Here is a 15,039-nt window from a genome sequence, read left to right on the forward strand (position 1 = left end):
TTAACTGCCGGTAACATTATCTTGCATAGAGAAGATCACAAGAAATCCACTAACAAACTATTAGAACTAAGAAATTATTTCAGTGAGGTTACAGCATGAGAGATCAATATAGAAAAATCAATTGTATATCTATACACTAACAGTGGACATTCCACAAATGAAATTAAGAAAACAGTTCACATTTACGATGTCATCCAAACACTGAGGAACGCATTTAGCAAAAGAAGCGCAAGACTTGTACACTGAGGGGCACCTGGGTGGCACAGTCGTTAAGCGTCTGCCTTCGGCTCAGGGCGTGATCCCGGCATTGTGGGATCGAGTCCCACATCGGGCTCTTCCGCTGGGAGCCTGCTTCTTCATCTCCCACTCCCCCTGCTTGTGTTCCCTCTCTCGCTGGCTGTCTCTATCTCTGTCGAATAAATAAATAAAATCTTTAAAAAAAAAAAAAAAGACTTGTACACTGAAAACTACAAAACATTGCTGGAAGAAATGAAAGACCTCAACAAATGAAAAGATACCCCATATTCATGGGCCATTGTCTTATGATCTCTAAATTGATCTACATCTTCAATGGATTCAGCTACGTCTTTTTGCAGATATTGACAGACTGATCCTTAAATTCACATGGAATTTCAAGGGGCTGTGACGAAGCAAAACAATGTTAAAAAGGAGGAACAAGGGTAGAGTACTCATACTTCCCAATTTCAAAACTTCCTATGCATCTACAGTAATGAAGAGAATAGGGTGCGGACATAAATACAGACATAGAGACAAATGCAATAGAATTGAGAGTCCAGAAGTAAACACAGTGAGTTGAGTTTTGACGAAGATGCCAAGACCAATCAATGGGGAAAGAATAATCTTTTCAACAAATTACGCTGGGACAACTAAATATCCACATGTGAAAGAATACAGTTGGAACTTTACCTCACACCATATGCAAATATGAATTCAAAATGCATCATGTGCCTAAGCATAAGAGCTAAAAGGATAAAAGTCTTCAAAAAAATAGAAGCAAACCTTCACAGCCTTGAGGTAGGCAATGATGTTTAGATACACACCAAACGTACAAGTGAAATAAGAAAAAAATAAATAAATTGGACTACATGAAGACTAAAAACTTTTGTGCTACAAATAGTACCTTGAAGAAAGCAAAAATATAACCAAGAGAATGGGAGGAAATACTTACAAATCATATATCTGATAAAGGGCTTATATGCAGATCGCATAAAGAATTCCGACTCAATAGTAAAGTCAATAGTAAAGACAAACAACCCAATTTAAAACTGGGCAGAGGTTTTGAATAGACATTTCTCAATATACAAATGGCCAATACGCACGTGACAAGATGCTAACATCATAATCAACAGAGAACTACAAATCAAAACCACACGGAGGTACCACTTCCCACCCACTCAGATGGCTATAATAAAACAGACAGACAACCACAAGTGTTGACAAGGGTGTGGATAAATTGGAGCCTCATACATTGCTAGCAGGAGTGTAAACTGCTACAGGCACTTTGGGAAGCAGTTTGGCAGTTCCTCAAAATGTTAAAGATGGGCTTTCCATGTGGCTCAGTAATTTCATTTTCCATATCTGCCCAAGGGATATAAGAACATAGGTCTAGGGGCTCCCAGGTGGCTCAGTCGGTTAAGCGTCTGCCTTCAGTTCAGGTCATGATCTTGGGGTCCTGGGATCAAGTCCTGCATCGGGCACCCTACTCAGTGGGAAGCCTGCTTCTCCCCCTCCCTCTGCCCCTCGCCCCTCCCTGCTTGTGCTCTCTGCTCTCTCTCATGCTCTTTCTCTCAAATAAATAGATAAATAAAATCTTCAAAAAAAAAAAAAGAACATAGGTCTACACGAAAACCCATACATGAATCTTCATAGCAACGTAATTTATAATAGCCAATAAATAGAAGCCACCCACCCAAACGTTCACCAATGGCTGGGTAAACACGATGGGATGTAGCCATACGATGAAAAATGATTCATCAGTAAAAATAAGTGAAATACTGAAACACGCTATAACATGGATGACCAGTAAGAACGTTACGCTCAGTGAAAGAAGCCGGTCACAAAAGACCACATGTTGTAGGATTCCACTTACATGAAATGTCCAGAATAGTACTCTACAGAGACAGAAAGTAGATTAGTGGACGCCCACCACTGGAGGGGCAGGAACTGGGGGGAATGGGGAGGTGCCAGCTAAGAGCAATGGAGTTTCTTTTGGGGTTGATGATGAAAATGTTGTAAAATTCATTGTGATGGCTGCACAGCCCTGTGAATATACTAAAGACTACCGAATTGTACACATTGAATTTTAAAAGGTCAATTGCATGGTACGTGAATTCTATCCCAATAAAGCTGTTTTTTTAAAAATGAAGGAATTAGATATATAGGTATCGATGTAGATGAAACTCAAAAAAGGTAGAGAGAAAAAGTTGAAAAAGGAAACAAGGAAGCCTACAATATGATGTCTTTTATGTGAAATTGTAAAACAAAAAGCAATAGTATATATTGTTTGGGGGAAGATAAATTCTTAGTAAGATATAAAAACTTGGATGGAAAGGATATAGTCCAACTGCAACATTTTGCCTCTCTATAAATAATTTTTTTTTAATTTTATGGCTTATCTGCCCGTTGTTTCTGTGTCGTGTATAAAGAAATATATATCTATGTTCATATCCTTTCCTTTCTTAAATAAGAGGTAAAATACCATATGTACTTTTGTCTACTTTTTTCTTTTTAACTCGACAGCGTATTCTGGAGATCACTCTTAAAGAGTTTATGGAGCTATGCAGTGAGGCTCCTTTATTAACCTTGTTGGGGCTTCTGTCCAAAGGAGGAGGGTCAGAGATGGACGACTGTATGGAGACACTGAAGGATGAGGAGGATGCCTTGTGGGAGAACGTGGAGTGTAACCGGCACATGCTGAGTCGCTACATCAACCCGGCCAAGCTCACCCCCTACCTGCGCCAGTGTAAGGTCATAGATGAGCAGGATGAAGACGAGGTGCTCAATGCGCCCATGCTGCCCTCCAAGATCAACCGTGCAGGTAACCAGGGTCGCCGCCCAGGAGGGAAGGGGGGCGACCTCTTGTGGCAGCTTCAGGAAATACCCCATAGTTGGCTGTACCAAAATGGCGTTTCTCTGGGTCAGGCATTTTCAAACTGGGGTCCACTGACTTCTGCCCACCCCTGTGTCCCCCCTCCCCGAGCTCTCTACGTAGAGAACTGAGACGGTCCAGGGACTTGGATGGGGGGGAATTACATCTTTATTTTACTAGCTTTAACCGAGATTTAGCGTTCCCATCAATTCTGAGTGTGGGTAGGCGACAAATCGCAGTGGAGATTAGCAATACCCGTGACTTTGTCAACAATAAAATTACAGGTATCTTCATACCACATTACAGCTGTTACAGATCTTCCAAAATATCATTTACACTCATCTCACCCTCAAAATTATAGTAGTTATTAGACCTGCCAAGAGATCGTGTTACTAATACATTAGTGAAGAAGCACTTTTATTACTGAATCTCAGATTTAATATTTGATAACAGTATCTTATTAGAATTGATTCCCTTTGTGATCCAATTCCTTTTTATCTGTTTAAAAATATTATTCTGAGAAGGGGTCCACAGGCTTTTCCAGACTGTCTAGGGATCCGCGACACCTTATCTCATTCTTCAAAGGTAGTGAGTGTGGTTCGTAAGACTTGGTTTTACATACATACGCGTGTGTATACATCTGTTTGCCCACGTGTGTATAGACACAAGGTCACAACGTAAAATATCTTTCTGTGGCTCACCGTTGAAAAGGTTTGAAAATCACTTCCCCACAGTACGACTGGGTGATAAGTAGCTCATGGGCTGCGAGTCTCCTTTGCATACGTGACAGACATCACTAATCACAGCTCGCTTTCCTCCCGAGCTCGGGTGTAACTTCAGATTCCTCAACACAGTGCCTCGCCAAACAGTCCGTTAACACAAGACGAGACGTATTTATTACGTCTATCTTGGCACCTCAAGGGAAGAAATATCTGAAAATAAAATGTTTGAGGAAGGGCCAGGAAATGTAAATATTAAGCGGAACCAGTAGGACAGAAACCGAAAACGCCAGGCAAGTTCCATTGAGGTTAAAGATGTTTCCGGACTATGAGATAATCCCAAAGATCATGGAGCTGGGCCGGCTTCCCGTGACTTTTCCTAGCTCTCCACCTGGAGGTCTGTCTTCCTGCCCCGAGTCTCAGGGAACCATGCATTATTCTGTATTTGCTTTGTACTTCCAGCCTTCTTCAGTCACGGAAGGGCTGGTGCCTGTATGGTTAATTTCAGTGCTGGTCAATTGGGAAGCTCTTTGAAACCGTTGGCTTCCTATAACTGCAGTTCCATTTATCCTGATTCTACCAGTTTGTTAGAGAAAGGAAAACTATCAGACACTGCACCCCTGTTGAGGGCCTGGCACTTTGATTTATAGTATCTGGACTCCCAGATACTGCTCTCGAGTGACAGAACGTGGTGAGACTGTCTTCTTAGAGTTTATTGAGGGATAGGAGTCCAGGGTAAGGCTGGACACGGAGACTTGCATCCAATCAGAAGTGCACTCTTCTCCTCACGGGGTGAGTTCTGTTCTGCCAGGCCGACTGTTGGACATTCTACATACCAAGGGCCAAAGGGGCTATGTGGTCTTCTTGGAGAGCCTGGAGTTTTATTACCCGGAACTGTACAAACTGGTGACCGGAAAGGAGCCCACCCGGAGGTTCTCCACCATTGTGGGTAAGTGGCTTTGCCATCAGGAGCATGTGAACTCTGGTAGGAGTGTGTGTGTGTGTGTGTGTGTGTGTGTGTGTGTGTGTGTGTGTGTGTCTAGTGGGCGGACAGTTCCAAAGCTATGAATCGATGATGTTAGGACAGTGTTCCTGTGGCGCTTGTGGGCTGTCAACCACTCATGTCTGCCCGATGATCAAAGGTAGGTGACAGAGGCAGATCAAAGTAGGAGCCAAGAGAAGTGGGTGTTCATGGAACATCTTCCACGAATGTTGGTGGCTGGGACAGAAATTCCTACTGCCCTCCAAATCCTGCCCTCGCCTTGCCTACTGTCTTGTCAGCATCCCTGAGCCAGAGCCCTCAGTAGCCTCATCTCCACTTTCCTCCCTAAATATTCCTGAACCAGCCTTCTCTCCATCTCCACCACAACCCGGTGCGGACCCCTCCAGCCCCATCCAGTCTTCATCCATTCCCGCTCTGCTCCGATGCTCTCTCCCTGCCTCATGTTGCCCCCCTTGCTGCAAAGCTTTGGTGGTTTTCCACTGCATCCAACCGAACACCCCTGTCTTTAATGGAGCCCACAAGAATCCTACATGGTCCAGCCCCTGCTGATGCTCCCAGCCTCCCTTTTCTGCCTCCCTGGACTCCAGCCACTTTGGTCTTCCTTAGTTTCTGAAATGCGCCAAGTTCCTCCTTCTTCCTCGTAGGGTTTTGGCAATGTTTTTCCACCTTCCTGGGACATGTTTTCCCTCCTCAGTGTTTCAGCTCAACCATCAGGAGCCTTCCAACCCGTGTGCCCGCCAGGCTGGATCTGGCCCCCTGCTGCCCACGTTCATAGCCCCTGTGCCTTTACTTTGCGAAATCCTCTCCGTCTGTAGGTCTATCTGTGTGTGATCATCTGCTTTTTCACCGGCTGTCTCCCTTGGGAGACGGTAAGCTCTACCGGGACCAAGGCTGTCTTGCTCGCTCTGAGGGCCCAGGGCCTGAAGAGCTCTGTGCAATGTTGGTGTGTGAGTGAGTGAGTGAGTGAATGGCTGACCCCCACCCCACAGCCCGGGCCCCCTTCGCTCTCCCCCTCCTCGGGGCTGACGGGTGCCCCCTCCCCACAGTGGAGGAGGGCCACGAGGGCCTCACGCACTTCCTCATGAATGAGGTCATCAAGCTGCAGCAGCAGATGAAGGCCAAGGACCTGCAGCGGTGCGAGCTGCTGGCCAAGTCGCGACAGCTGGAGGATGAGAAGAAGCAGCTGACGCTGACGCGGGTGGAGCTGCTGACCTTCCAGGAGCGGTACTACAAGATGAAGGAGGAGCGTGACAGCTACAACGACGAGCTGGTCAAGGTGAAGGACGACAACTACAACTTGGCCATGCGCTACGCCCAGCTCAGCGAAGAAAAGAACATGGCGGTCATGAGGAGCCGAGACCTCCAACTGGAGGTGAGCGGCACATGCCGGAGGGCTGCTGGGGCTCGGGCCCACCACGCGGCAGGTGCACACAGGCGCACACGGCCGCCAGGGCTCCTCGCTCAGCGAGGAGAGCAGGAGTGGGGGACACTGCGTTCTTGGGGGACACCTAGACCCACCATGCGCGTCCACACACCAACCCAGTGAGGCTTAGCGTGACAGCCGAGGGCCCAGGGCCACCATGCACATGTGCAGACGTGTGCACACGAACCCGGTGGTGGACTTCCTGCCACAGACAGGCTCAGGACCGAGACCCACCATGTGTGTGTGCAGACATGTGTACACCGACCCAGCGGGGCTTCTTGCCACCCACTCGGGACCCAGGGCCACCATGCACATGGACAGACTTGCACACATTGACCCAGCGGGGCTATCTGCATGTGCAGACATGCACTCACAGCCCCTCTGCAAAACCAGCTGACGGGGAAGCTGGAGAACCCAGGGGCCCAGACCATGAGTGACCCTCAGGGAGGCGATGGACACAGCACTTGTTCCATGAGGACGTGAGGTTTTGGAGGCCAGGACCCTCCCCTTCCCAACTGTACCCACAGAGCTCAGCATGACGCAGCAGGACGGTCGAGGTACTTATCAACGCACGATCCATCAGCCAAGTGATTAATTCATTAATGAGCTTACCTCCAAAATAGAGAAGGGGAAGGGAATTTGCTTACCTCCTTCATCCTTTTTATTTATCGAGGGCCACCATGCACCGGGCTCTTTTCCAGGGATACATAACTCAAGACCAAGGCTCTGCTGTCATGGAGCTCACATGTTAATCAGCAAACAAATACATAAACCCCTGGTAGTAGGAAGTGCTATTAAGAAGAGGAGAGGAAAGAGTGTGAGGATGGTGAGTGAGGGATGCAGCTTTAGATAGGATGGTAGGAAGGGTCTCAGAGAAGGGGACATGGGAGCAGAGGTCTGAGGACAAGGAGGGAGCCAACCATGCAAGGGCTCAGGGGAAGAGCAAAGAGCAAATGAAAAGCCCCGAGTAGGGGGCGTGCTTGGTGTTTTTGAGACCCATCAAGAGCAAGTGGGGCTGGACTCAACCGAGCAGGTGGAACAGAGAGATGCCAAGGTCCAGATCATGAGGGCAGGGTAAGAACTTGGGAATTTATTCCACTTGTGATGGGAAGCCGCTGAAGGATTGAGAGCTGGAGAGTGACAACTGATTTATATCTAGAAGGATCACTCTGGCTGCTGGGTGGAAAATAGACTCGGAATATTTATTAAGCACCTGCCACGTGTAAGGCACAGTGCTAAGCACGGTGGGGCACACAGGGATAAATAACCTGATTTCTGCTCAGGTCACTTACAATTTAGTTGAAGCAGACAGATCAGTAAACAGTCCACTAGAATTCGGGTGAATTGAGTCGGTGGCATAGCGGGCAGTAGAGCGTTTCCGTCAAGAGCATGGGCTTTGAAAGCCTCTGCATTTGAGTTCGAATCTGACTTTGGCTTCTGGCTTTAACACTTACTTGGCTTTTGGCCTGTTTCATCATTTGTAAATGGCAGTCGTGGAAAATCATTCCTGTGCCCCAGGGTTGCTGAGACACAGCCCCATGTCGTCGACAAAGTGGCTGAGCCAGTAAGCACCCCACAGGGCTGTCACTCGGGGCCCACTTGGATGGGACAGGGGATTTAGAGCCAGTACTGGGCACCGGGGCTGACCTTCCAAGATGCCGAGGATGATTTTTTTTTTGCATGACCAGGAGGAGAGGTTTCTGTGCTGTTGTAGCTAGGATTTGGAGACGTTAGCCTGTGACAGTGACCTAGAAGTTTCTCTCCCAGGACTTTGTCCTATATTACATTTCCCAGGTGATATAGGAATAGTGGGAAGTGTGTCTAGAACTTGAAAGAACATCTGGCCAGCTGAGTCCCTAGGTCATTTCCAAGCCCCAGGCTGCTTCCCTGTGTGCCTCTTCCTTCCTTCCCTTCCATGGGTCCCAGGCACTATTTCCTTGCTAAAGCCACGACCCTCTGCCTGCCAGGTACCTTGCAGTGTTCTCCCCGTAAGCCTAGATTTGTCAAAGGGCGCTCGCCCCTTTGCTGCCTCCCTTTCCTGCAGCCTTGAAGACAGGCTTGGCGTGGGTGTTCTGTAAGATCGATCAGTTCGGGGAAGCAGACATGCTTAGTCACAAAGGTCTACGAAGTCTTCTTCTGGGCCCCGTCCTGACAGTCACCTCTCCAGGGCCGAGCTCGGCACATCTCCACTTGTTGCATTTCCTTATGTAGTAACCACTTCCTCCAGGAAGCCACTCTTCCAGCCCTGAGCGTGGGTCCTTTAGGCCGGAGATACCGTGAACCCAGAGGACCTCACACTGTCCTTTTCACAGCAGTGCCGTTTGTCCGAATAGAATTTTGTGGGAAACCCGCAAGGACAAGCCCATGCCGCTTGCTCTGGGGTAAAGTCAGGGCGCGGGGCCCAGAACCCTGAACTCGTGGCTGCCTCGCTCCCTGTAATAACATGGGTTGTTGAGGGAATCCCCCCAGTTCCCTAAGGGACATATAACCCCTTTCAGAATTATCCTAAATTAACAAATCAGGAGCTCTTCATCCACAAGAAGCTGGTGCTTTGTTTTACCGCAAAAGGTTTCTTTGAGCCCCTCTCCGTCGCTAACTGGAGGAAGTGGGGTGGGCGTCACACGGGGTACGTGGGGAGTCCGCTGGGGATCTGGGGGAGCATTGCCTTTCCCCAGTGTGGCCTGCCGACAGCACCCTTGGGCGTTTCAGATTGACCAACTAAAGCATCGGTTGAATAAAATGGAGGAGGAGTGCAAGCTGGAGAGAAACCAGTCTCTGAAACTAAAGAACGACATCGAGAATCGGCCTAAGAGGGAGCAAGTTCTGGAGCTGGAGCGGGAGAACGAGATGCTAAAGACCAAAATCCAGGAGCTGCAGTCCATTATCCAGGTGCGGGCGGGGACAGGCGATCCGCGTCATCCCTGGGTAGGTGGGGTCACCACACGACCCCCTCGTCAGAGACACGACGTGTCACGGAGATGACACTTGGGATCCCATGGAGTCCCTGCGCCGGGCTCTGTGAGACAGGGATGGCCAGGAAACCGATTTCCCCTTCAAGAGCCCAAGAAACTCACCCCTCAGCTCCGCGTGCTTTGTTAAAACTTCAAGTGCCTCCCCACAGCTGTCATCACAGGCTCATTTTCAGGTGTAAAGGAGGAAGTAGCTGAGAAATAACATCCCCAAACACATCCGCAGGAATAGGGAAAAGGCTAGCTCTCCCCTTCCCCCAGAATTATTCCCCCAGGATCGGCTGCCTGGCATTAAAGGCGTGGATTTGGAGCAGAGAATGAATCCCGGGTTAATCGAAGCAGATTAACTGATATTTCAGGGGATGCATCTGGACGGCAGATCGGCCCTCTCTTTGTCGTCCCCTATGAAGCGTTTGGAGAAGCAGCCGCTGTTTCTCTCGGCTCTGATAAGAGCTAGGGCAGAACAATAGGCTTTGGGATGTTCGTGAGCAGAAGTGGGTTTTATGCTTCTTTCCAGGTGATAAAATTCTTAAATAATAAGCTGCTTAAGGACCCCAAGAGGCAGCGACGCTTTCTCTGCTTCCCTGGCACAAAACCTTCTGCTCTCCCAGCGTCTGTCGCTGGCTCTGGGGTCCCCACACCCTCCCTGCCTCCCGGGTCCACCTGGCTCCCTGCCCCGCCCCCCCCCCAGCATGGTCAAACCTTCCCACCCCCCCCACCCAGGCCGGGAAGCGCAGCCTGCCCGACTCGGACAAGGCCATCTTGGACATCCTGGAGCATGACCGCAAGGAGGCTCTGGAGGACCGGCAGGAGCTCGTCAACAAGATCTACAACCTGCAGGAGGAGGTCCGCCAGGCAGAGGAGCTGCGGGACAAGGTGGGAGCCCCCAGGCGGAGGGGCAGCTTCCCCCACCCCACCCCGGCTGGCACACCGACGTGCATTCACAAGACCTCCCGACCCCCGCTGTCTTCTGGGGACCAGGTTTCAGCCCGGTCCAGATTCCCCATGCACGCCGGCATGAGCCCCTCGCTGTGACTTGTGAATTACTGTACCACCCCAGCACCTGCCTCCCCCTCCTGACCGCAGCCCACATGAGGGCTCACGTGTCTGCCCTGTCCCCCCTCCACGGTCCCTTGCACACAGCAGGTCTGAAGCACATCTCAGCTCACTGACTGCCCTACGACTGGGCCCTGCTCTTCAGAGAGCTGACTGTCAGGGAGGGATAGGCCATCAGGGAGGCTCAGCTGGGAAACCGCTGGCCTCGCCTGCTGCCTGCCGGGTTGGGTGCTGATCTCTTCCCGTTGCTCACAGTACCTGGAGGAGAAGGAGGACCTGGAGCTCAAGTGCTCGACGCTGGGCAAGGACTGTGAGATGTACAAGCACCGTATGAACACGGTCATGCTGCAGCTGGAGGAAGTGGAGCGGGAGCGGGACCAGGTACGGGCAGCATCCGGAGAGCGTGGGGGCCTGAGCCGGGCTCCAGCGGCTCCTGTGACCGCGCGTGGTCCCCAGCGTCAGACAGCCACGTTCAGGCTCGGTCACTCATCAGATGTGTGGCTGCAGGCTAGCTCCGCCCCGTGGAAGCCTCCATGTCCTCGTCTGTAAAATGGGAGTAATAAGACAGCAGCACCTGCCGGGGGCAGGGAGCGGGCCCGAGAGGTACTGCCCCAGGGCTCCCAGCACAGTGCCCAGCTCCTGGAAGGAGCAGGACACGTGGCAGCGGTGATCCGGACTACTGGGGAAGGGAGCGATTTAAACGCCCAAGAGTCGGGGTCAAGAAAAGAGCAGGCCGACCACTGGGCGGGGAAGCAGCATCCAGACAGAGACCACGTCCCGGGTCTGATTGGGTCCGTGCGGGGTGAAGAACCACAATGGCCTCGTCCTCCCCCTCCCCCTCCCCCGCAGGCCTTCCATTCCCGGGATGAAGCGCAGACACAGTACTCGCAGTGCTTAATCGAGAAGGACAAATACAGGAAGCAGATCCGGGAGCTGGAGGAGAAGAACGACGAGATGAGGATTGAGATGGTCCGGCGGGAAGCCTGCATCGTGAACCTGGAGAGCAAGCTCCGGCGTCTCTCCAAGGACAGCAGCAGCCTGGACCAGGTGGGACTGGGCTGCCGGGCCTCACACCTGCAGCCAGGTGCCTCCCCACCCTCGGCCCCACCCAGAATAACCTGTGTCCTTGACCCTCCTGCACGCACACACCACTCAGTCCAGACTCTGAATTCTGACCTTGGAACTTATGGGTAGAGCCTGCCGTGGCCAGTTGCTAGCCGACCATAGGCAAATGACTTCACCAGGTAGCCTCAGCTTGTCAGCCGACCGCGGCTGCCCGCTAGCCTCCCGTCGCGGTTGCCACCACTGCATGGATGGTCACTGGGCGTCAGACGCCGTGTGCCCGCTGAAGCCCCTAGTGCCTGAGGACACTGTCTTTTACGGACGGTACGACGCTCAGAGTTCGTGTCACCGCAGGGCCCCGGGGGCTCAGGGATGAGCAGACGCTATCATCAGAGCAGGCGACATGACCACTGGGGTAGCTGTGCGTGCGAGGGCGGCCACACACAGGTGCTGAGTGCCTTCTGCGTGTGAGCTCCTGCCCTCAGAACCTTCCTGCCAGGCAGGTACCGTTACGGTCCTCATGTACCAAGGAAGGAGCCCGGACCCTAGCAGCGGGGGCACCCTGGTCAGTGCCCCGGGGAAACTGGGAGGTCCTCAGTGGACCCAAACTTAGCGCCAGAGGCCAACCCAGGAACGGGACGTGCCAACACAGTGTTGTAAATTACAAGTTGGGTTGGGGCTGTGGGGTCCCCGGGGGAGGGGCCTCCGCTCCAGCAGGGTTCCAGGAAAGACTCCCTGCAGAGAAGCTCAGGGTCGGCCCCGGGACCTCCACTGGTGATGCTGCCCCCGGCCAGGCCTTCGCCGGCCCCCCCGATGGCAAGCAGGGGCTCCGTCACCCTTTCGCACATTCGTGGTTTGTAATCACGCAGCAGCTCTAGGAAGGCCAAGCCCCAGCGCATGTGCCTCGAGCATGTACCCGAGGGGAGGGGGGTCAGGGAAAGCTGTGGGGGCGGCCGCCTGGGTGAGGAAGGACGGGGCCGTGTTCCAGGCCCGGCACGACCTGAGCGAAGGCCTGCGGGTGTGTGACACGCAGCCTGCCACGGGTGGGCCACGCTGGGCGGTTCTGCCACCCATATAGCGGGAGGCAGGGGCAGGTGGGAGACGCGCCCGGAGGGCTGGCAGGCGGTAGCAGGGTCGGCTTGCGGGCTGAGGCCCTTCGTTGTTCGTCTAGGACCTTGACCGTGTTGTGCAGGGAAGTCGGCAAGAGGCTTTGGGTTTGGAGGCAGCGGTAGGAAGGTCGTGTGGTTTTGGGGGCAGCTGGACATTACTGACTGCCCATGCAGCGGGGCCCGGGGCGGCGGCTGGAAAGCCCCAGGCCGAGGCCCACACTGCCCTGCCAGGTCCTGCATTTGGAGCTCAGGCCCAGGGCTGCCCCTCAGGGTGTGAAGGCGGCCCGTCCAACCCCAGGGGCCGAGACCCCACCCAGGGGCCATCGCTTTGCTGCTGTGAACACACAAAGGGGGAGACGGGAACAGGAGGCTGCTTGCGAGGAGCGGGTGGGGCACCCGGGGGGACGTGGGGTCAGGGGGATGCGCGGGCCCCGTCCTGAGGGTGAGCCCGGGGCCCCGGGGAAGGCCGGCCGTCGACGGTGGCCGCTCATCCCGCCGCATCACTGGCGCCGGCCTCTCTCCGCCCCAGAGTCTGCCCAGGAACCTGCCGGTGGCCATCATCTCTCAGAACTTCGGGGACGCCAGCCCCAGGACCAACGGGCAGGAAGCGGACGACTCGTCGACCTCGGAGGAGTCTCCGGAAGACAGCAGATACTTCCTGCCCTACCACCCGCCCAAGCGCAGGATGAATCTAAAGGGCATCCAGGTAGTGGCCGTAGGGGCGGCCGCGGGGCGCTGGTGGCGCGGGCCGCACGCCTGTCCCAGCCCCCTCGATGGAAACCGTGCCAGCCCCAGCTCTTGCCCTGTTTGCTTTCACAAACGCTCCCATCTCTCGTCCGCGTAGTAGAAGTTGAGAGAGAATGAAGAGAGCGTTATTTCCAAATTCATTCGTTTATTCAGCAAATAGGTATTGAGTGTCTCTCCCATGTTTATTGACGTTAATGGCTTGTGAGAGGCCGGCTGGGGAGCGGGAGTTACAGCGGCAATGCTGTCCGCTCCGCTCAATGTTCGGGGCCGTCGGGGCTCCCTCTCCAGCAGGAAGGAGCACTTGAGCCCATCTCACATGCGAGGGGCTGGTCAGCGCAGGGCGGGCCCCCCGGGAGACACCAGCACCTCCTGCCGGTGAGGGTGGTGGAAAGCCTCGTCCTTTCTGGAAAATTCCCCTGTGTCTGTGTCACGTACCTGGTTCTGCTGGGCCTCACGACCGCTGGGCTCCTTTCCTTGCCACCGTCAGCTCTGGTACCAGCTGAGCCACGTGGTGCCACCTCCCAGGAGGGGTGTGGGGGGGGGAGGGGCTCTGTGCCAGCCGCTGCCACGCAGCCCAGGGTGTGGGTGTCACACGCCATCGGTGCTCCCGGGGCCACACGGGCGTCCTCCATTCATTCCCTCCCTCTGCTGACACATGTTCTGGGCCTTGTCTGATCTGTCCCCTCTGTCCGTTGTCTTGCCCTCCCTCTCGCAGCTGCAGAGAGCCAAATCCCCCATCAGCCTGAAGCGAGCCTCTGATTTCCAAGGTTGGTGTGCGCCTAGACCCCTCTCCTGTCTGTCTGTCTGTCCGTCTGCTTCTCCCAGTCCTTTTTTCCCATTGCGGCAATCAATCCTGTGCATTGAACCTAGTACAGGCCTGGGGGCCCCAGGTGGAGGGGTGTCTGATAGTAATTAATGCTTATCGTCACCGGACAGGGCAGAAGCTGTGACGTAGAAACGTCGCATCTGCCCTACACACATGTGCACGCACACACACAGACACACATGAACACACGCACGCTCACACATGCACACACACACATACACATATGCACACAGACACGCTCACACATACACAGACACATGCATGCTCACACATGGGCACGCACACACATGAACAGACACACACACATGAACACATAGACACACGCATGCTCACACACGCACGCACACTGAGGTCAGCCCGGAGCCCCTGATGCCTCAGCTGGACTTGACGCTTCTGCTCACGGCTTGTCAGCAGGACGCGGCCTCGACGGTCCTTCCAGGCTTTTGCCCGGGGGTCAGGGTCCATCTGTGAGCCCCTGGTTCTCCAAGCCACAGCGTCTTCAGAATCCCTGCCACTCGTCCTCACTGTGACTCTCGGGGGACAGCTGGCTGGTGAGGGTGTGCCTGGGCAAATCAAGCACCCACTGTGTGCCGGGTGCCAGTAGGTCCACGTGGGCGCTCCGGAGCCTGGGCTCTGAGACAGGGCCATCAGCGAGGAGGGAGAACGTGGCTCTGGACTGCCAGGAAAGAGCTGTGGTGGTGGGCTGGAGGAAGATCCGTCGAGAGCTCAGGACAGCACGGGGAGCAGGGCCAGGGTTCCTGGGCTCCTCCGTGCTGAGGTTGTGCACCCCCCCCCCCCGGGTCCGCAGCGGGGCAGGGGAAGGAGGAGTCCAGAGTGGGCCGCGGCTGTTCTCCTTGGGCCTGGAGGAGCCCAGAGGTGGGGGTCCACCCACCCCTCTCCTTGCCGGATCAAGTATCTCTAGAACCTTCTTTCTCAGAAGGGAGGTGGAAAGGGCCTGAGGCCTGTGGGAGAAGTGTTTGCCCCAAGAAGAGGGACAGGCAGCAGCAGGATGACGG

At 53.8% G+C, this 15,039-nt stretch overlaps 1 protein-coding gene across 4 annotated transcripts in view; it reads left to right on the plus strand.

Annotated features, from left to right (window-relative positions):
- Window positions 1-15,039, plus strand: part of CARD11 (caspase recruitment domain family member 11) — a 109,274-nt gene that overhangs the window by 72,951 nt on the left and 21,284 nt on the right. For all 4 annotated transcript variants that reach the window (XM_057315440.1, XM_057315441.1, XM_057315442.1 and 1 more), the window contains exons 3-11: window positions 2,846-3,058; window positions 4,640-4,777; window positions 5,878-6,203; window positions 8,964-9,143; window positions 9,947-10,099; window positions 10,535-10,660; window positions 11,129-11,326; window positions 12,980-13,156; window positions 13,913-13,964. In XM_057315440.1, the coding sequence (XP_057171423.1) occupies window positions 2,846-3,058; window positions 4,640-4,777; window positions 5,878-6,203; window positions 8,964-9,143; window positions 9,947-10,099; window positions 10,535-10,660; window positions 11,129-11,326; window positions 12,980-13,156; window positions 13,913-13,964 (1,563 nt within the window). The remainder of the gene's footprint in view (window positions 1-2,845; window positions 3,059-4,639; window positions 4,778-5,877; window positions 6,204-8,963; window positions 9,144-9,946; window positions 10,100-10,534; window positions 10,661-11,128; window positions 11,327-12,979; window positions 13,157-13,912; window positions 13,965-15,039) is intronic.

The sequence above is a fragment of the Ursus arctos genome, unplaced genomic scaffold, assembly GCF_023065955.2.
Source record: "Ursus arctos isolate Adak ecotype North America unplaced genomic scaffold, UrsArc2.0 scaffold_2, whole genome shotgun sequence".
Taxonomy (NCBI): domain Eukaryota; kingdom Metazoa; phylum Chordata; class Mammalia; order Carnivora; family Ursidae; genus Ursus; species Ursus arctos.